At 47.7% G+C, this 22,734-nt stretch overlaps 1 protein-coding gene across 4 annotated transcripts in view; it reads right to left on the bottom strand.

The window, feature by feature from the left end:
* Positions 1-22,734, bottom strand: part of HDLBP (high density lipoprotein binding protein) — a 1,657,332-nt gene that overhangs the window by 1,498,965 nt on the left and 135,633 nt on the right. For all 4 annotated transcript variants that reach the window (XM_078665718.1, XM_078665720.1, XM_078665719.1 and 1 more), the window contains exon 4: positions 20,593-20,738. In XM_078665718.1, coding sequence (XP_078521844.1) covers positions 20,593-20,738 — 146 coding nt within the window. The remainder of the gene's footprint in view (positions 1-20,592; positions 20,739-22,734) is intronic.

Below are 22,734 nucleotides of genomic sequence, written 5' to 3'. Positions count from 1 at the left end.
TTGTCCGGAGGAGGAGCATCACCAGTTGTCTGAGAGTTCGCTCTTTTGCGAGCATTAGCCACAACTAAGGGGTCCAGTGGGAGTTGGCCCTTGATGTAGGTAGGGTCCACGGGTGCAGGCCGGTACTTCCTTTCAATACTTGGGTTCACCACCCTTGCTTTAGTGGGCTCTTTAAAAATGTCACTGGCATGTTTGAGCACACCTTTGAGCATAGGCAGAGTTTTGATAGACCTTTCTGATGTGGAGAATGTATCAAAAAGAAAGTCTTCCTCCACGGGGTCAGCGTGCATATCCACGTCATGGTTAAGTGTCGCCCTCTCAATTAGTGCGTTGAAAGCAGCAGTATCTTCAGTAGGCGAAGGCTTGACAGCATATGAAAGAGTATCAGGAGTGGTGTGTGGTTCAGGGTCCACAGAATCAGCCCACTGCTGGTACTCATCTGGATCAGTATCAATGGGATAGTTGAACTGGTCCTCATGGTCTCCTCCCTCGACATCCTCAGCGACATTTGTGGGAGAGTAGGCATAGCCCTGAGCATATGATGGCATGGGCTCAAAAAGAACAGGAGAGGTGGTAGAGTCTTTTTCTTCAGAGGTATCTTATAATGTTTCATAGGCATTTAAGGTCTGATTTTACGCTGGTAAACCGTGAGTCGACCCGATTCGGAGTAGATGTAGAAGTTAGACTGGTTGTCGTGGGACGGTGGCTGGAATACAACGTCTTCCGACCGAGGCTGAGTGGCCGCGGCACCCGACGTCGACTTGGCAGAGTCGTTAGCCTGAGCATGTTGAACAGTTTTAGGCCGCGCCGTCGGGGGTAGTCCGAACTGTATCGGCGCAGTAAGCATCGGCGACAGACTGACTGTTTTCGACGGAGGCGGTGTCTTCGATTCGACGGTTCAGCGCGTTTGAGGCTTTGCGTCGATTCGAGCCGTTGCTTTGCAGGAACGCCCTTGTGCTTAGACGCGGTAGGGTGTTTCGATCAGACTTTTGGCTTCGGGTCGAAGGCCTTGACCAACAGCGGCTTCTTCAACTTCGGATCGATGGTCCGCTGGGCCTAGAGTCCTTCAGAAGAGCCGCCATCTTTGGAACCGGAAGTCGACGGGAGCGTGACGCGCTTCACTGTAGACACAGGCGTAGTCGATCCGATATTCGGCTCGACGCCCCCTTTCGACCCCGAGGGGTCGAGCACACGCTTTGACTTGGAAGGTTCCAAAGTCTTCGAGCCAATGGTTGTTTCAACCAGTGTCGGTTTCGATTTCGTGTCCTTTGGTTTCGGTATCTCCACTGAGTGGGGCCTAACGACCGATGGCTCTTTGGAAATGTTCTTAGTCGGGCCTTGTAGCGGGACTAGAGAACGGTGGTGAAGATCTTTGCTAAGGCCTTCCGGCGATGCCTCAACCTGAGCCGTGGAAGAGTCTTTATGGGTCCCCGCAACTGCGGTTGGGTTTAGCTCTTCACCAGAGTCGTCGTCGACGGCTCCGGTAGGTTGTACGTCGTCTCCTACCTCGACGATGTCTTCATCATGGACGTAGAGTTCTTCCTCGTCGTAGGTGGAGTCTGGCTCCGACGCAGGATCAGAGTGCTCCGGATCCTCTTCTTGTACATTTTCTTCGTCGTCACCACCGAAGATGTTTTCTGGGTCTGGTGCCGATTCTCGCGCCGACTGTCGTGCAGCGCGTCGAAGACTGAAAGTTTTCTTTGATCTGAATTTCGAACAGGCCATGCAGCTGGCCTCGTCGTGGTCCGGTGAGAGACATTTGTTGCACACCGGGTGTACGTCAATGTGGGGATATTTCGAGTTGCAGACGGGGCAGCGCTTGAACGGACTCCGTTCCATCGTCGATCGTCGATGGGCCTTTGGCGTCGAAAGGCAAAAGTCTTCCGACGTCGAGTTGAAAGAACTGGAATGGTAAAAGGCACCGAAAGAAAGACAATACCCACGCCCCTAAGGCCTTTTGGCCTCAAAATGAATATGCTACTTACCAGTATGCATCTGTTCTTGGCATGTAGGGCTGCTAACATTCATATCTTTTGCATAGATCGCCGCCTAGTGTTGGGTCCGGATGATCGCACATTGTTGTCCTGGAAGAGTCTTCGAAGTATCCTGAGATAGGTGGCTCCTCCCCTGGACTACAGTGCGCATGGGCATCGGCTCCATCCCCAGATTGTTTTTAGCCATTGTGGCAGAGATGGAGTGAAAAGTGTAAAGGATGTCCATGCTAATGATTGAATGCAAGAGTATATCTGCAGCTGCGACAGGCACCGGGGAGGAGGGTGGGCGATATGAATGTTAGCAGCCCTACATGCCAAGAACAGATGCATACTGGTAAGTAGCATATTCAGTTCGAGGCATGTGGGCTGCTAAATTCATATCTTTTGCATAGAATACATAGCAGTCCCTCCATTAGCGGCGGTTGCCCGTGCCAGCTGCAGAAACCTGAAAAAGTGTCTTGAGAACAGCCTGTCCTACAGCTGCTTGCTGCTTGGAATGCACATCAACATAGTAGTGTTTTGTAAAGGTGTGCGGTGTAACCCATGTGGCTGCTCTGCAAATGTCTTCCAAAGGAATGTTCCCTAGGAAAGCCATGGATGCCCCCAATTTGCGTGTGGAGTGCGCCCTTGGGGGTATTGTTAAGGTACGTTTAGCTTTTTGATAACAGATTTGAATGCACTTAACAATCCACCTGGCTATTCCTGCTTTGGAAATAGGGTTGCCTTTGTGCTGTGGCGAGAAGGCAACAAAAAGTTGTTTTGTTTTCCTAAAGTGTTGTGTCCTGTCAATATAGTACATCAACGCCCTCCTAACGTCTAATATATGGAGCATTCTTTCCGCTACTGTTCGTGGGTTTTGAAAGAATGCGGGCAGGTCAATAGTTTGGTTGAGATGAAACTGACACCACCTTCGGAAGGAATTTGGGGTTAGTGCGTAGTACCACCCTATTTGGATGAATTTGTATGAATGGCTCCTGGATTGTGAGCGCTTGCAGCTCACTGACAAGTCTCAGTGACGTAATAGCAATAAGAAAAGCCACTTTCCATGTTAGGAACTGGAGTTCACACGAGTGCAGTGGCTCAAAAGGTGGGCCCATCAGCCTGGTGAGGACCACATTGAGGTTCCACACCGGAGCTGGCGGTGTTCTTGGGGGAATGACTCGTTTCAGACCCTCTAGGAAGGCTTTAATGGCAGGCACCCTGAAGACAGAGAGATGCTGCCTGTTCTGAAGATAAGCCGCTATGGCGGATAGATGGATCCGAATGGAAGTGTACGCTAGATTGCACTTGTAAAGATGGAACAGATAGCAAATGATGTTACGGATAGATGCATCTAGCGGGTTTATGTTATTGGCTGTACAGTGAATGACGAAGCGCTTCCATTTTTCAGCACAGCATGCTCTGGTAGTGGGCTTTCTTGCCTCTTTGATGATGTCCATGCATTCAGGAGGTAAGTGAAGGTAGCCAAACTCTAGAACTTCAGGAGCCAGATCGCCAGGTTGAGCTGTTGCGGATCCGGATGCTGAATGTCGCCATGGTTCTGCGTCAAGAGCCTGGGTGTTAGGCGCAGCCTTTGATGCGGCACCACTGAGAGTTCCAGAAACGTGGTGTGCCATGGTTGGCGTGCCCACGTTGGAGCAACCAGGATGAGTGTCATGAAGTGCTGCCTTAGCTTTCTTGCCACTAGCGGTATGAGAGGTGCTGGGGGAAAAGCGTACGCAAATCTGCCTGACCAGTTCATCCATATCGCATTCCCCTGCGACTGTGGGAACCTGGCGGCAAAGTGTTGGCATTTTGCGTTTTCCCTTGTGGCAAACAGGTCTATCTCTGGATGACCCCACTGCTGGAAGTTCGGGCGGAGTACTGATGGATGTAACTCCCACTCGTGCATCTGATGGCTGTATCTGCTGAGCAGATCCGCCATCTGATTGTCCTTGCCCGGGAGGTGTTCTGCCATGAGGAAAATGTTCCTCTGAATGGCCCACTTCCACATGCTCTGAGCCAGATGAGACAGCTGTAGCGAGTGGGTGCCTCCCTGTTTTTGAATGTAGTACATCGCTGTCATGTTGTCCGTCCAGACCAACACTACCTTGTTGCATAGATGTACATTGAAGGACTTGAGCGCCATGAAGATTGCCATCAGTTCTAGATAGTTGATGTGCATCTTCTGTTGCTGCGTCGTCCATAGTCCCTGCACTGTGTAATTGAGCACATGAGCTCCCCATCCTTGGAGAGATGCGTCCGTTGTCAGGATAATCTGTGGCACTGGCTCCTGGAACGGTCGGCCCTTGCAAAGGTTGTGTGGATTCCACCAATGCAGAGAGTTGTATGCCCGACCGGTAACCAACACTAGGTCTGTCATTTGTCCCCGGGCCTGTGTCCACAGATTTGCTAAACATTCCTGGAGCGGACGCATATGTAACCTTGCGTGAGGGACTATGAAGATGCAGGAGGACATCATGCCTATCAACTGCATGAACACTCTCGCTGGAAGCGAGTGTTGCGGTCTGAACTTTTGGATTAGAGACTGTATGCTGTCTATCCTGACCTTGTTTGGCTGAGCCATAGCAGTTAGGGTATTTATTGTCGCACCCAGAAACTGCCGCACATGCGCTGGTTGAAGGTGCGACTTTGGGTAGTTCAACGAGAAGCCCAGACTGTGAAGGAGGTGAATGGTGGTCGACATGTCCGCGGCGCACTGTTGTTCCGACTTTGCTTGAACGAGCCAGTCGTCCAGGTAGGGGTAGACATGTATGTTCTGCCTCCTGGAGTGCGCCGCTACCGTCGCCAGACACTTGGTAAACACTCTGGGGGCGGTGGTCACTCCGAAGGGTAGGACTTGAACTGATAATGCCTGCCTTGGATGGTGAACCAGAGATACTTTCTGTGGGACGGGTGTAGTGGTATGTGGAAATAAGCATCCTTGAGGTCTAAGGTTGCTAGGAAGTCCCCTTGGTTGAGCAAGGGAAGAATCTGTTGCAGTGTAAGCATATGGAAATGTTCTGACAGTATATACAGGTTGAGGGGGCGCAGATCCAGAATGGGTCGGAGGGATCCGTCCTTCTTTGGAATAAGGAAGTACAGGGAATAGACTCCTGTGCCTTCCTCCTCCACTGGCACGAGCTCTATTGCGCCTTTTTGCAGCATCACCACTACTTCTTGCTGCAATAAGTGCAAGTGCTCTGCGGACATAGGACGTTGCCTTGGTGGAATGTTGGGTGGAGTGGACGTTAACTCTAGACAATAACCGTACTGGATAAGTTGTCTTACCCACCTGTCTGTGGTGATGTTTGTCCAGACTGGCAGGAACTGCTGGAGTCTCCCCCCGACAGGTGTTAAATGGTCGGGGGGCAGTGACAGAGAGTCACTGTTTGTTCGGGGCAGAGGAACGGGAGTTGTTGTTTCCTCTGCCACGTCCCCTGGTGCTGTTTCCTCGATAACCCCCTTTATTCTGCTTGGGGTATGAGGACTGTGCTCCACCTTTAGTGAACTGTGATTGTTGACCCATCTGTCCTCGGGTAACACCACGTGCACCTGAGTGACGAAAAGTGTTCCCCCGGAATTGTTGTGACTGAAGGGCCCCCATAGACTTAGCCGTTTCGTTGTCTTTTTTAATCTTCGAGGGTGGTGTCAACATCAGGACCAAACAGTCTATCAGGATTGACTGGCTGGTTGAGTATGGTCGTTTGAATGTCTGGTTTAAACCCTGATATGCGTAGCCACGCTGGTCGTCTTAGCATGACGCTAGTGTTAATAGCCCTAGCTGCCGTGTCTGCGGCATCAAGTGCACACTTTATTGCTGCGTTGGAGATGAGTTTTCCCTCCTCTATGAGCAGTTTGGTACCCTCTTGAAACTGCGTAGGCAGGTGTTGAAAAAGTTGCTCTAGGGTGTCGTAATGCGCCCTATCATAACGTGCCAATAGCGCCTGTGTGTTTGCTATACGTCAGAAATTGGCAGCCTGCGCAGCTACTCTTTTGCCCCCTGCCTCAAGCACTTTAGACTCCTTGTCTGGGGGAGGAGCTTCACCCGTTGTCTGGGAGTTCGCCCGTTTGCGGGCATTTGCGACTACAAGAGAGTCAAGAGGCAACTGTCCCCGAATATATGCTGGGTCTGCAGGTGCCGGCCTGTATTTCTTCTCGATGCGTGGGTTGACCACTCTCGCTCTGGTAGGCTCCTTAAAGATCTCCGCAGCATGTTTAAGGACACCTTTGAGCATAGGAAGTGTCTTGACTGTCCTTTCAGAGACAGAAAAAGTGTCAAATAGAAAATCTTCCTCCACTGGGTCAGCATGCATGTCCACGTCATGATTAGCAGCTGCCCGTTCAATTAGTGCATGAAATCCTGCAGAATCCTCTGTTGGGGATGCCCGTGCACTGAAAAGCTGTGGGTCTTGCCCCACTTGTTGGTTTCCCTGGTCACCTGTGTCATCATAGGAATCCTGTTGTGCATCAGGGTCATTGATGGGGAAATTGTACTGGTCATCTTGTCCCCCCTCCTCTCCCTTAGAGTGGTCGGGGGAAGGTGTTGGACTCCTCCTAGGCGGAGGCTGGATAGGTTCAACCAGGGCAGGAATGTCCTGTGCAGGCCTTTTCTTTTTTAGTGGAACAACATAGGAGTCCACTGGTTGGGAAGTGATTTTCCGCTTATAAAGGGTCAACTTGCCAGTGTCCGCGTCGATATAACGCTCAGATTCTTCTCCTGAGTCGTGTTGTCGACCCAATATTCCACCAGACGTTGAAGAGTCTGATGTCTTCGGCGCCGTTCTTGGTGCAAAGGCTTTCGGTGCCTCCTTCGGCGGCAGAATGTATAGAAGCTTGGCAGCAGGCTTTGCAGGCATGTCCATCGGCTTCTGGTGCGACGGCGCGGGAGCCGACGTCGCAGTAGCCTTCTCACGAATTCTTTGCAGTGAACTAGCGATGTGAGATGCGCCACTCACCGAGGCACCTGGCGCCGACGAGGAGGCCGCCAACGGGCCTTCGCTTCCGACGTTCTGTGGTTCCTTTGGAGGCTTAGGCGTCGATGCCGGAGCTTTAGACACGGAGTCTTTGGACTTATGACTAGAGCCTCCGCTCTTCGATCCGAGGGATTTTGTAGACTCCGCCTCGACCATGCGTCTGTCTAACGGTGCCCTTGTCGGCACCGAATGTTCGTCAACGACTTTTGTGGACTTTGCCGGCGTCGCCCCGGTCGACCCTTGACGGACGACCTTCTTAGAGGACGCATCCCCCGCCGATGACTTCGGCACTGTCGAGTCGACAGTCTTCTTCGACTTCCTTGGCCCGGAGGTCGACGGAGCCGATGAGGTAGCAGGCTTCGATGTTTTAGATGGAACGTCCGCCATCTTAGGTGCACTCGAATCCGGTAGTTTCGGTTTCGATTTGGCGTCGGCCATTTTAGGTGCAGTCGATACCGATGGTTTCAGTTTCGGTTTCGATACGGGCTGCGCAGCCCCCGCAGGTATGTCCGTGGCCGTGCCTGAAGGCGGGGCTGTGGCTTGCGATGCAGGGTCTTGGGTAAGGCCGAGTGGCGATCCCTTGACCTGAGCCTGATCCGTGTAACTGTCGGGGCATAGCTCATCCCCTGAGCTATCTTCCGCGGCCCCATAAACTTCTTCGTCGTCCCCTACCTCGTCGACGTATTGAAGGTCTTGGTCCATGACCCCGTCGTCTTCTTCGGGATCGGCCTCGACCTCCGTCGCAGGTGGTGAGATTTGAAGATGATGGCTTAGGCCCTCTTCTTCTGGGTCGTCGAAGATGTTATCGGGTGCCGGGGCCGCCCGCCGGGCCTCGAGGCGCACCGCGCGCCGAAGCTTGAGTGTTTTCTTCGACCTGAACTTGGAGCAGGCCATGCAGTTCTCCTCGTTATGGTCTGGCAAGAGGCATTTATTACAGACCGGGTGCACGTCGATATGTGGGTATTTGGACCCACAGACGGGACAGTATTTAAACGGGCTCCGGTCCATGTTGAAAAAGTCGTGGTCTTGCTGCGATGAGAAGGCCTCGATGTCCAAAGAGTAACTCGACTGCGCAGACTCCGACTCAAAGAGACGGGAGAAACTCGAGACCGTACGCAAACAATACCGACGTAGGTAACGAAGGCCTTTTGGCCTTAAAGAAGTAAGTTTTCTCGGTTCCGACAGAGAGACGTCGAGACCGCATCCGAACCCAATGGCGGAAAAAAACAATCTGGGGATGGAGACGATGCCCATGCGCACTGTAGTCCAGGGGAGGAGCCACCTATCTCAGGATACTTCGAAGACTCTTCCAGGACAACAATGTGCGATCATCCGGACCCAACACTAGGCGGCGATCTATGCAAAAGATATGAATTTAGCAGCCCACATGCCTCGAACATAAAGTAACTAGTATAATTTCCGAACGTGAGTCACGAAGTACATCCGAACCCAATGGCGGAAAAAAACAATCTGAGCATGGAGGGAATGCCCATGCGCACAGTAGTCCAGGGGAGGAGCCACCTATCTCGTGATACTTCGAAGACTCTTCCAGGACATCCCCCTGCCTGACGTAGTTTTTCCCACCAGTCTTCCTGCCAGAGTGGGGGGCAGGACTGGTGGGGGCTGGTTGCTAGGTACAGCAAATGGTCTGGAGAAGCTCAGAGGCGGCATGCCTTTGAAGCTTCCCCCTGCCCATCCTGTACCTCGCCCAGGATGTGCATTGTTGCAGGCCCAGGAGAGCGGGGGGGCTCTCCACCCAGGGATCCAGCAACATGTCTGCTGTGTGGCAGCCTCTGCAGCCACTCAGCCAGACGTGGATTGTAGATTAGGTTTTCAGGGGTCATCTCTAAGATGCCCTCTGGTGCATTTTACATTAAATCCCACACTGGCATCAGTGCGGGTTTAATGTGCTGGGAAGTTTGGTACCAAACTTGTCAGTCTTCAGTGAAGCCATTATGGTGCTGTGGAGTTCGTAATGACAACCTCCCAGCACCATATACTCATAATGGCATCACTGCACTTAGTTCCCAGGAATGGCCCTGGGTACTCTGGGGCCAAAGGGCTCATGCCCCTGGGCCCACACCACTGACATAGGGCATCCAGCTAGAGGGGTGACTGAAGTATGCCAAGGCAGTGGGTTTGAGGGCATGGCACACAGGGATGTGTGCCATGCCGACTCTTTGTTTAGTTCTGTACCTAGGCACTCTCCCTACAAAAGGCAGTGGGGGGGTACCAAGGTACAGGGCCCCTAATGGTGGCAAAATAATTGCTGCAGCCCTTAGGGGTCTTCTCTGGTCACCATGCCCTGGGTGCCTAAGGTACCATTTACTAGGGGATGATAGGTGGCCAGAGATGCCAATTGGGTTTTGTTTCAACACAGTTTTTAGGGAAGGAACACAGGCCCTGGGAACCTGGTTGGCAGGAGCCAAGGGCACACTCAGTCAAAGCACATCAGCAGTCAGAAAAAAGTGGGAGCATACCAATGCAAGAAAGATGGCACTTTCTCACAGCGCCAGACGTCGAAACACAACCCTGCACTCGGCAGCCCTAGTGCCGCTGAGGGTGCTACTTTGTTTCCCCATTTGCCCTGAGCTAAAGTCCAGGAGCGTTGCTCCCACAACCAAGTGGCCCACTCAGCCGTCACCAACTGGAGGCCCCCTATCCCCCATTGGATAACATTGGGCCTCAGCACTCTGCACCCGGCTGCCCTAGTGCCGCTGAGGGTGTAACAAGAGTGTATCCTTGACCCTGGGGGAGGCGCAAGTCTACCCCCAGAATCTCAACACCCACTACCAAATACTTACCTGAAAACCGATTTCACTATTTACCTCCACAGGATAACATAGAAACGTTTCCAAGAAAAACAGTGAAAGTGTGGAGTTTGAAAAACTAAAAAATTGTACTGTTTTACAAAAACGCTTTTACTTACCTGTTTACAGGAAATGCCCCGGAGTACTATCCAGGTGTACTACTCCGTTAAGAAAAGCAATCTAAAAAGTAACTTACCTGGTATTTTACTGAAAAGTCCATTGAAGTCTGGGCACTGAATTTACAAAGCATTAAATTTCTCTGCAACAATACTTTAAGTCAAAACAAAGTGCATATACCATTTCAATCCATACTGCATTTCAATTGTATATTTACAGCAAAGTACGTATCACTTACCTGTGCCAGGTTGGCTTGGTTCTAGAAAATAAAATAACTAAAAGAATTATTTTTATACAAAATCAATTGGTCTGAAGTTCAGTGTTCGAGTGTGTGAATTCATTTGCTGACTGATGGTGTACAATAAATGCTTAACACTGTCCTCTGATACTGCCTTACTGCTCGACCACACTACCACAAACAGGGAGTGAGGTGCTATCCAACTTTACCTCTGCCTACCTTTGGGGTTCCAGCAGACTCTGTGCACACTATACCTCACTTTGGTATAGTATATACAGAGCCAGCTTCCTATAGTTGACACCTGCAGCCTCTGCACGACACGCCTCTCCCCAAACGAGACCGCACTGGTAAGCTGGCTTCTGACATCAATAACAATCGAACCGGATCAAAACGGGCACTTAATTCCGTCAATTTTATGAGTGGGAATGGGAATTAATTTTATATACCCCACCAACTACCCTTCATGTTTCACAGATATTGTCACAACTCATTCTGACTGTAGGAGAGTAGGGTCTGCTTTCTATGGTCACACCCACGTTTTGCTGGGATTTTCTGGTTGACTTTAGTCTGGCTGTGGCCCTGCTAATCAGGACCACAGCCTAGCTGTTCTCTCTAAATTGATACCATGTACTTTAGGTACATACCAGATTGGGTATTCGGTCACCTTTGTGAGCCCCTGTATCGTGTACCATAGGTACAGAGGGCATAGGTGCATCCAAGGCCTATCAGGGGCTGCAGCATGTATTATGCCACCCCTGGCTGGCCCTCCAAACTGACCCCACAGGTCTGTTCACACAGCCTGGGTAAGGTGCTGTAAACACCCCTTACTTAGATATAGTATACCTATATCTACCTTATATATAGACACATAGTAACCTATAAGCCACTCCTATGGTAGGCCTCGACAATCCTGGCAGCAGAGTGCTTGGTTTTATGTGAGAGGGTGCCCTAGCAAGAGCTGAGCCCTTCTGCAGCTTTCGGAACCATCGCCTTATAGCTGTTCTAGGATATAGCCATACCATATACTCATAAGTGCATTATAATCCTCGCGGTTAATGCTAACTTTGGTTTGGCTTTCTCAAAACATGTTGTGTAAGGTGTCAAACACTTTGGAATACTGCCCCCCCCCCCCGCCAATCCTGGCGGCGGGGGTAGCATTCCACCCTTCTAGAGGGAGAAGACATGTAGTTACTGGTACACCCGAGCCGCACACACAGAGAGCCGCAACATCACAAAATGGATGCTGTTGCCACAGACAAGTCTGACCTCCTACTGCTGGACGAAACTCCAGCATGGGAGGCATGGACAATAGGTTTCCTGTCCAAGGAGGTGCTGGCACCTCCACAGACAGGCTGATGTGTATTGGGGAGGGAGGGCTGCATTCAGTGAATACATTTCAGACACTGCCTGGGGCCCACAAGGTGCTCCATGCATAGCCCGGTTCAAACCAGTTGCTGGGGCACTCCAGCCCCACTCTGGCACGAAACTGGACAAAGGGAAAGGGGTGTAACCACCCCCTGCTCAGGTCCACCCATAGGAGGGACCAGCCAGGTAGTCAAACCCCTAAACGGAGTATAATTATAGGAGCTGTGTCCCTAGGACTTTAGATTACCCTGGACGAATCTTTGAAAGACACATCCTGGACCTTTGACGTTCCATTTCGACTGGAAGACCTCTCCCTTGTGGTCAAGGAGTGACCACCCTGTGCAAACAGGCACCACCAGTAACTTGCCGGTCTGCATTGTCGAGGCTCCCACCGGAACTCGAAGACTCTGCGATTCAGGACACAGACTTCCAGACTTCAGACCCTGCTAGACGATCCCAGCAAAGCTGAGATCCCGTGGCGGACACGAGAGACGTGGGACCGAAACTCCTGGACATCCTGCATTTTGCTAACTGCATCGACTGCCGAGGTAACTCGCAGTTGTGCATTGGGGTACGAGAAGCCCCAGACCGAGCACCATTTGCACCAAAGCTCAGCCCTCCACGAGTGTTCCGTGGGGCCCGCTCTTGCATTTCAGCTCGCTTTCCTGGTTGCTCCAGGCTTGCTATGAGAAACAGGGGGAGAAGGAGGAAAAATTAGACTAGGTCGGCCTCCTTGAGTTCAGTACAAAAAGTGTGGATCCCACCTCTAGGATCCTTGGACCTAGCTCAGCTTTTGGTGAATGATTGCATTGAATCAGAGTACCAATCAAGAAAGAAAGATTTCTTTCTAGTGTCCCCTCACTCACCGGGGTTTCCCCACGGTGACATGCTTCATCATTGGGGCCATCCCAGTTCTCTACGAAAAGGGGCGTGCTGCGACTCACGAACTACGCAGGAGCACTTGAGTGTGAATGACTGTGTGGTGCAGAAAAAGTGGTGGAGTGGGTGTGTGTGAGTATTAAAAATACCGTGCTTAGTGGGCCGAACTGTTTTATTGAGCTCCTATGCAGGTATATTAAAAGTGGGGTTAATGTCACTGTAGGGCAACCTGTATTGTGATTGACTCAGTGATCGATATGGTCGACATGTTTCATGCTACCCCTAGCATTTCTTCAGGACCATACAGGGACCAGCCCTGTATATGCCACTCCTAAATCCCAACTCTGGGAACAGTGAATTTACAACAATAAAATAATAATATTAGCATGCATTCATAATGGAAATACATACGTTCCTCTTAAATAGAAGGTGCTGAAAAATAAAGCATATCATTAATAACAAAGGCACACATAGTATATTCGCATGCCGCTCGCATTCTGTGCTTAGATAGATGGTTTGCACCATAATGGCGCGTGCAGGCTTACCAAACTTAGTCCAAAACGTTGTGCTATAGGTTCGTGAATTCACACAATTAAACAAGACAGGACTTAATGTGACCAAAACACTTGACACACATAACATATAGTAGGTACACAGAAAAAGAAAAAGTGTCTCCAATAGTTACTTATTAAAGTGAAAAATGACACTTCATGGTCTCTCTGGGGGGTCAATTTCACTTATGGGACACACTGCTGTGGAACGATGAGTAAATACAATGTTTGTTAGGTCGATATCGATATGGCCTTAAAGTTCGTAATAGTTTCAGTTTGTGCCGTTTTCTGGACTTGCTTCGTCCGTTTTTACAAACGTAATGTACTTACTTCCTAGCTTGTGAAATCGTACGTATGCACCTACTCGATACCTCCCCAGGACCGCATCTTACCCGGCCCCTGTCCGCGTATTGTTTTGTAAGCCACAGTCTCTAAGGAGGGAGGGAAACGCCCACCGGAGCTAGACTGTTCCTTACGCGGCGGCCATCTTAGGAGTATACCATTCCTTCGCGAGTAATGGAAATGGGAAAAGGACGTAATTACTCGGAGTTGCCGAGAAATGTTTGTATTTTATCATTATAAAGCGGAAAATACGGTTACAATTAAATACTAAGGTCTCGTAGTTCATTATTCTTTATTTTTAATACTATCCCCTATTGTTCGAAAAAATTCAGGGGAGAAAAATTGGGGATATTCTAAGTGGTTGTATCCACGATAAAATATAATAAATGGTGGTTTATTTAGGGATTATCTTAGTTAATGCTCTGCATTTATCCGCAATAAAATAGAATCATTGGTGGTTCCATCGGCGATTATATGAATTCTAAATTGGTTAGAGAGCTATAGCTGGAATAGATTCAGTATATCAGAAAAAAATAGGGATACAGAAAACCCATCCATGTTATTGTCTGAACATTTTGGTGTTTGTTTTTGTGGCGAAAAAAGTTCATATGAATGCACCCCAAGGGATGTCATCGTTCAAACCGTGCATATCCGTGCGTAGTTTGAACACCCATCTTTGTTCGCGCTCATGAAGAAACCTTTCTTGATTTTCTCTGGTCTTGGCAGTTTCCAACACTACCCATCTCATGTCGTTGGGAGTGTGATTCATTTCTATGAAATGGTTTGTCATTCTTGTAGTAGTCCTTTTGCACCGAATGGTGCTCCGATGCTCCACTATCCTTGTGCTCACCTTGCGTGTGGTCATTCAGATATAATGCAAATTGCAAGTGCAGGTGATCATATATACTACCCCACTTGTGTTGCAATTCGACATCTGTCTCAATTCCCATTTTGTTCCATTGTTAAAAATCACGCTTTTTGTGCTGGTTGTGAGGTGGCAAACACTGCAGTTATTACATGCATAGTGGCCCATGGGTAGAGTTTGCTGTCTGGCAGGAGGGTAATTGGATTTTGGACGAGTGTGGACCAAATGATCACGGAGGTTCCTGGCTCAACGGTGGCTGAACATTGGAACAGGTATAGTTAGTTCTCCACTGTTGGCGATAGGCCAGTGCTTCTTCACTATTTTTGTCACTTGGTCTGATACTTTAGTGAATGTTGTGATACAGATCGGTCTTTTATTCTCAGATGTATTACACTTTTGGTTCCAACAACGCATCCCTATGATTGTTAGATGCTAGTTTGTTCGCATTTCTTACTATCTTCTTTGGATAGTTCCGTGCTTGTAGTTTTTTACTCAGATCATCTGCTTGTGCTTGATAGTCATCTTTACTAGAACAGTTTCTCCTCAGCCTTAGAAACTGTCCAAAGGGAAGGTTCTGTTTTAGATGTCTCGGATGGAAGCGATCATACGTCAGTAGACAATTACGTGCAGTGGCCTTGAAGTGTGTTGTGGTCTTCAAATGTCCGTCCTCTGCCATGATGTTTAGATCCAGAAACACTAGATGGGATCTACTCAGAGTTATGGTGAATTTGAGGAATCTGTCCTGCTGATTTAACCATTCGAAAAAAGCATCTGCTTCATTTCCGTTGCCATTCCATATTACCAGGACGTCATCGACATAACGTTTCCACAGTGTAATATGCGGTCTATGGGGATTATTTACGTGCAGTATTTTTGTTTTTTCAAGATCGTGAACGTAGAGCCCTGCTAAGCTCGGCGCAAAGGTGCTGCCCATGCTGGTCCCGTGTAGTTCGCGGTAGAGGGTCTCCTCAAACCGAAAAAAGTTTTCGGTGAGTGCCAAGCGACAACATTCTAGCACTACATGCCTCTGGGTTTTGTAATTCCACTGGGAATCAAACAAAACCTCTTCAAGAATTTCCAGGGTTTCTTTGTGGGGGAGGCTTGTATACAAGCTCTCCACATCCAGACTTCTAAGTATGTTTGATGTGGGTTCGAAGGTCTGTTCCTTTAATAGGCAGAGTACATCTTTTGTGTCTCTTAGATAGGTGTCAGTTTTTTGTACCAATGGCCTTAAGAAAGCGTCGGCAAACTTGGAAAGTGGCTCAAGGATTGATCCAATGCCCGAGACTATGGGTCTTCCCGGTGGTTTTGTCAGGCGCTTATGGATTTTCGGAATCGTGTAAAAATAAGGGGTGACTAGTTTTGTCTTTACCAGAAAATCCGTTTGTTTTTTACTTATCCAATCATTGGCCAGAGATTCTTCAATGAGGTTATGCTATGGATATCCTCAAACGTTCATTGGGGTCATCTTTAATGATAGTGTAATTCCTGGAATCCCTCAGAAGGCGAAGACACTCCTCTCTGTAATCAGCAGTGTTCTGTAACACAATAGCTCCTCCCTTGTCCGCCGGATTGATAGTTAATGAGCTCAGATTTGATCATTCCTGGATGGCTTGGAATTCTGGATTGCTCGTATTGTGGAACACTTTCACTGTACGTGGGTCTAATTCCTTTACTTCCTTCATAATGGCTTTTTCGAAAGTCAGAATTTCGACTGGTAAATTTCCTGGAGGTGGAACAAAAGTACACTTTCTTAAGTCCTGTGTCTGTAGCGTCCATCATTGTTTTATCCCTGAAAAAGACCTGGAGTTTCAGTTTTCTTACAAACTCCTTTAATTCACAGCACAGTTAAAATTTGTCGACATTGGCAGTTGGTACGAAACCCAAACCTTTGTTGAGAATCTGGGTTTGGATTTGTGTCAGTGCTGTGTTGGATAGATTCACTACTAGATCTGTGGTTCGCTCGTCGATGGTTCTAGGGGTCCCTTGCTGCGAGTGTGTGATCCCTCTGTTGCTAGAGGTTGTGCCCACCGCAGTTGCTGTCCTGATTTGTTTTTCCCTCTGTGTGGGGTTTGGCCCCTGCCTAAAAAAAGGACGACCAGAGTTATTTTGGTTGCCTTGATTATTGCCCCAATTCGGAGGAGGTTGCTGTGGATACATTGGTGGGCCATAGTAAAAGGGTCCTGGTGGAGGCGGGCCATACGTTGGGCCGAATTGTTGTGGACCTTGATATAGTGGCCATGGAGGGGGTGGTTGGTACCCTTTGTCTGAAGGAATTTCCTCTACCTTGTCTTGATCTCCTATTTGTGGGGTAATTGTAATTCGATGAGGACCCCGAACTATTGGAACGTGTCCGATCCATCACTGTTGCTTACTTTATAGTCCACTTTGATATATGGATACACTTTTTCATTTGAGAAGGCTTTTTGGTCTTTTGATAGTTTTTCATATTTGGTATCCTTCAGAAATACTTCAAACTCTGACATGTTTTTGTTCAATTCATCTAGTCTCTTTTTTAACTCACCGGGAGTTTGGTAAGATTTCAGACGTATCTCTAATGCGTGGATTTCTCCCAGAAGTGTTTGAGAGGCGTGCTGCTGTTTTTACTATGAGCACTAACCAGTCCCTGGTACAGTGCCACGAAATAAGTGACCAATCCTTTTTAAATTTTCGATCTTGCTGGAAAATGAATGGTTCATTCCTGACAATGAGACCTCTTGGAGCTGCACTGATTTTTAAATATTCTACCATCATGACCCCATGAATCAATGTTTTGATTTGATTGCGTTTGAGTTCAGTCAGTTCATCCCATATCTGGGTTGCATCATTGTTTTCCCTATTGGGTGCCCCTGTGTGTGGTAGGATGGAGGCAATGATTCGGTCTACCTCCTCCTCTGAAAAGGAGAGACCTGTAATTTCCGCCATCATATGCTGTTAAATCTCAATTAGGTGTACTGTTCTATGGAGAGTATCTGTGTTTTGGGTTGTTTTTTTTGCTCCAGGCTTGCTCCAGCTTCCCTACAAAGGAGAAGCGCTACAGACCTTGCTGGTCTGCACCGAAGCCAATCTTCATCTCCTGCGTGGATTGCGTTGGTCAAGCCTTGTTGGGTCCAATCCGGATACCGACACCGCAATCAACTAGATCCTTCGTGGGACAGCTTGAATCCAGAACCTGGTCGTCATCGACACCTCCTGGACCTCGTGGCTGCAGAGACAAGCTTCACCTGAGATCAATGCGACATTGCCTGGTTCCTTCCTGGTACCTTCCTGGTCACTGGATAGTGACCGAGTCTGTCCCCTCTGCTTTCAGGTTCTTCAGATCTTTGATCCACCCTTGGATCCACCCGGACACTTCTCCTCTGGTCACCTGCAGCACTTCTTTGCAGATCTCCACTGAAAACGCAGACGAAACCAGACACCAAAAGGCACCTATGTCACCCAGCCTCCCTGGGTGAGGTAACACGAGTACTCCGGTGCTCCCGTGGGTCTCGACTCTAAGTGTCCTAGTCTAAAGGGGTTTTGTCGTAGTCCATCCGGAAGTGCCCTTAAACAGTAACTTTGTAACTTCTTCGTTTCCCATAGAAAGTCAATGGTAACTCGCGGCTGTGTATTGACACTGCACGAGTCTCCGGTGGGCCTCCTGCTTCCTAACCTTTGGTTGTTTAGAGTGGCCCCAGCGATTCCCTAGGCCCTAGGCCTTTTTTCTATTCCAGACGTGGTTCTAATACCACTATTTTAGCATATGGTTTGTGAGGCCCCTAGGGCAAAACGGATACTGTACAACTTATCGTATGCTAATGGAGTAACTTGTATTGTGCTTTTACCTCGGACCTCAAAGAGTGCAGAGGGGTTGTGTTTAGAATAAATACATATATATTTGATATATACCTTGTGTGGTGTCCTTTCATTTGGTATTCAAGGGATTATAATTGGTAAAACAACTTGCTTCACATGCTCTCTGGAGTCTTAGCCTGATGACTGCTGGTCCATGCTACCACTAGGATAGCTTTCTATAAGGTTGACTTTACAACCACCATTAATAAGGGTCGATTAGACTGGTGCAAGGTGCCCACTAGAACTAGTGGACATCATATGCCAGGCTAACTTTTCACACTGACCCTATCTATTTAAAAAAAACAACCTTCGAATTATAAGTCACTGTGCTGTAAACAAATACCCTCCACTTAAACAAGTGTATATAAAACAAACATTTGTGAAAAAACGTGATAGTACCTCACATGCGCAACACCAAAGGAGCTTGCTGGTTGGTTCTCACCAGTTGTGCCCACGTTTCTCATTATCGGTAGCTATCTCGCTTGAAAAATATATTGGTGACGATAAAACCAGTGAAAAATAGTGTGTATTTCACTAACAAAAAAATATTCACTAAAAACTAACTGCGTGCTTGCAGACCATTTAATGATGGCCCATCATTAAATGGTCTGCAAGCATGCAGTTTGTTTTTATCTTGAATAGGCCCACGAGTTGTGAATAAAGTTGACACTTGGTGGATGTGTGGCATATCTCGATTTTAATTTCACGGGTCTCTTTTTTTGTTAGTGAAATACACACTATTTTTCACTGGTTTTCTGGAGACCATAATATTTTTCAAGTGAGATAGCTACCGATGACACGTGGGCACAACTGGTGAGAACCAACCAGCAAGGTCTCATGATGTTGCACACGTGAGGTGCGATTTCAATTTCACAAATTTTGTTTTATATACACCTGTTTAAGTGGAGGGTATTTGTTTACAACACAGTGACTTAGAATTCGAAGGTTGTTTAAAAAAAAAAAAAAATAGCCCTGATCATTTTTTCCCTCTATAGCTCACTTATTGTGAGAGAAGCTGGCTTCGGACGCCAAAGGTCACCGCTCAGTTGGAGCCCCTGGGCCTTGGGGAGATCAACCAACTGTCTCCATGCTCCAGCACATCCAAACTTACCTGTGCAGCTTTAGGTTTCTTTTATCTAGCCTCCTGAACGTGCCTGCAGCCTTTCTCGGATTTTAAGATTCTCCATTTGTTTGCAACAGGCGCCCAACGCTGTATTGGCACTCTGCACCCGGCCACCCCTGTGCCGCTGAGGGTGCAAGTTTGGTGGTGCCTTGTGGCACTCCTGTTCCTACCTTAATCCCTGGAGCCAGGGTTACCAAACTGTTCTACTTACCTGTAAGTAGTACCACTTTGATCGCCCCCTTTTTCCACAGGAAAACAAAGGCACCATATCCAGAGTTTGACCTCTGATCCAGGCCGCCCCAGTGCCACTGGTGGTGCATTTTTGTCACATATCTGAACCTTTCCTGGTACCGATTTTTTTATCCAAAAGCTCAATACTGTAAATAGTTTACTTACATGCATATTGTGCATTGTTTCCTCCCATAGAATAACATAGTACATATTGAAAAATGCACTATGTCCTCTTTTTATAATGAAAAACAGTGATGTTGCAAAATGTATTATACTGCAACAAAGTAGCTTCGGTTCTATGAAATACATTTACAAAAAGTAATCTTTTTATACAAAAACAATTGGTCTGAAGTTCAGTCTTCTAATTCATTTGCTGACTGAGTGTGTACAACAAATGCTTAACACCGTCTTCTGATACTGCTTCAGATTGGTCTAAGATTTAGTCATTGAGTGTGTAATCATTTGAGAATGTACAACAAATTGCTTAGTACTTCTCTCTGATGAGCCCAACTGCTCGCCCACACGACCACAAGAGCAAGCATTATGTACCGGAGCTTCTGTAAAGCCTCTGGGGATCCACTGGACTCTGTGCACACTATACCTCATTTTAGTATAGTATACACAGTCAGCTTCCTACAACATTCATTTGGCACAAACCATTTAGCTATCATTCCTCAACTATGAAAATGTATTATCGTTGGAAAACATATCTGCACTGCTCCCCTCCCCAGAAAAAAATATAGTACAGAAAACCATTATTCAACTGTTGGGATCAGTCCTGTGTACTCTACTTTAAAGAAAATGCATAACCTTTGCTTGAAGCACCATGTGTGTTTAGTTGCAATGCAAAGGAGTTGTAAACGTTTACAATCAACCAAAGCTGCAATGCAGCAGTTACATCATATCAATGTTTCCCAACAGCGCAAACATGAACATATTTCTCCTTTGCATACTCTGATGCACACATTCTGGAAGTGCCATTAGGGAACAGCATAGTCCTGGTAACAGCCGCTCTAGTTACAACCACCCACCTGGGAGTGCCGTAGCTGTAGCAAATGGCTCTTTAAAGTGGCGTGGAAGCAAGTGCACCTGTGGTCGCTATAATTTACAGTTCTTGTTTACCACCTTCTTCCTGACACCGCAAAGCTCAATGCCATTTTAAAAGTAGACTAACGTCTTCAATGTAGTGAACTCCCATGCTTTTTCACCACGTCGAACCTTAAGACTGACTTCCTTCTGCCCCAAAAGTAGCCTGCTTTTCCCAGAGTGACTTCCTTATTCCTCCTACCTGAGTGATAACCGAAGTTTTGATGGGTCGGATTTTGCTCCAAGCCCCAGCGGGTTCTTGAGCTGCTTCGTTGCCAACCTTCTCGGGGAGTGGAGGAAAGGCATCTTTATAGGTCGGGGGGTCGTTTTCCTCTTCAGAGCCTAAAACTGTAAAGACAAAAAAATAAAACCTTCAAACATCCTATAACGTGACAACTATTTTTTGGGCTGCCAGATTCTTGGGCATTAACTGAGAAAATATTCATCACTGGTGTCCTAGGGCAGTTCGTTGCAGTGTAGCGGGAAATAAAGAAGTCAACGTTTATTTTATGAGATGATCTTCGCGTTTGACACACAACAGTCTACACAGGAAGGTAAAACAAATGTAATGCTTATAGTCCTTTACTTCTTCAAAGGAAATTACTTTGATATGAGTACTTAACACATTCTAGACTCTAAATAAGGATATGCAGTGAAAAGGACTTATTGGGGGGGGGGGGGCTTAAAGAGAATCCAGAGCAATGAGGTCACGGTCTCCACTGGCAAACTTCTTCAGATGGATCTCTGCACAAGCAAGATCTTTTCAAGACCTTTTAAAGTTGATGGTTTCAAGCTCACGATGTCCTCTTACAGAGCCTAATTCTTTTTAAGGATTAGTAATTGGCTGTATTGTTTGGCCATGAACCCGGAATACAAAGCAAAAGTATGAGCACTAGTTCGTCAATCTTCAGTTCATTTCGCTATAAGAGCCAACCTCATGGTTACTTCATCTACAACTAGGGTGACATTCAGGACACAGAAGATCGCCCAAGGGCACTAGGATAAACTGACAAAAAAACTGTGAGGCTGACACTCACTCCAGTGCCAGTCCTAGGAATATTTGATGGGTGGGATGCACTAGAGGATTTCCCAACAATCAATTCCCCATGAGTCAGACTAAACAAGTTACTTACCTTCACTAAACTCTTATCTGGTAGGGACTATCTAGTTGCAGATTCCTTACCGTAGCATTATCCACATCGGTCACTGTAGGCGGAAATATTCCATGAGCAGTACCTCTGTGCGCCGGTAGATAGCGTCAATCAACTCCGCATGAGGTGGTCTGCATTGGATATGACCTGAATGGTGCCTATATAGGCGGCACCACAGCACGTTGACGTCTGTTTCTTTCGTCGACTTTACACACCAGGAGCGTGGAGCCACAAAGAACATAGACCGCGGATGTGGAAAACTAGGGCCTAGAAAGAGGAAGGTCTTGTCCTTAGAAATTCTTTCGCAGAGTTGGGAGGATAGGTGGGTCGGTAAGTAATCTGTGGCTAGATAGTCTACAAGATAAGGTGTTACCGAAGGCAAGTAACTTATTCACTTGATGAGAAACTTCTAGCCACTGATTTCATACCTTGGGATACATACCCAAGCAATACCTCCCCAGAGGTGGGTTAGGAAAAACATTTCATACCCAAAAAATCCTGCAGCACCGAACTGGCCAAGTGCCCATCCCGATGAACCGGACAGTCCAGGCAGTAGTATTTTGTGAAGCAAGCCAACATTGCTGTCTGGCACATGTCCAGAGCAGGGAGTCTGCATGCAGACGCAGTGATCGCAGCGCAGTTTGGCTCTGGTGAAATAAGCACATTTAGCCCCAGTCAGTGGTTTCCTGTCCAATGTATAGCACATGTTAATGCAGAGCAAGATCCATTGTGAGAAGTCCGGTTCTACAAGGCCTTTTCAGTGCAGTATCATTGAGCAGGTCCTTCGTGATGGCACACCCCTTGCTGCTTCACTGCCTCGGACTGATTAGTTTTTTGCTGCTTGCTTTCCTGCTGTTTTTTTCTGCTGTTTGTCTCTCCTGCTTCCTCCCCTTGCTGGCCCCGCCCACTGGCTCCCAGTGACTCTCCCTCTACCCAGGTTCGTTCTACTTAGATACTGCAGCACGGCCGCGCTCCACTGGCATGTCAGAGGCAAGACCACCTGCAAGAGAAAGATTGATGAGGCAACACACAAGAGCAACAAATTGTAGTGCATATAAAACAAAATTCGTTCGGCAGGCGTATTAAATTTAGTAGTGTCTTTATTTTCAGAGAGTCCTTTGTACACAAACAGGCATTACCCCCAGGTCCCTCCTGACCTCGTCCCATTCCTGAAAATATGGAGATAACCATCT

This window comes from Lissotriton helveticus, chromosome 11, assembly GCF_964261635.1.
Source record: "Lissotriton helveticus chromosome 11, aLisHel1.1, whole genome shotgun sequence".
NCBI lineage: Eukaryota > Metazoa > Chordata > Amphibia > Caudata > Salamandridae > Lissotriton > Lissotriton helveticus.
This window is presented reverse-complemented; position numbering and strand designations above follow the sequence as displayed.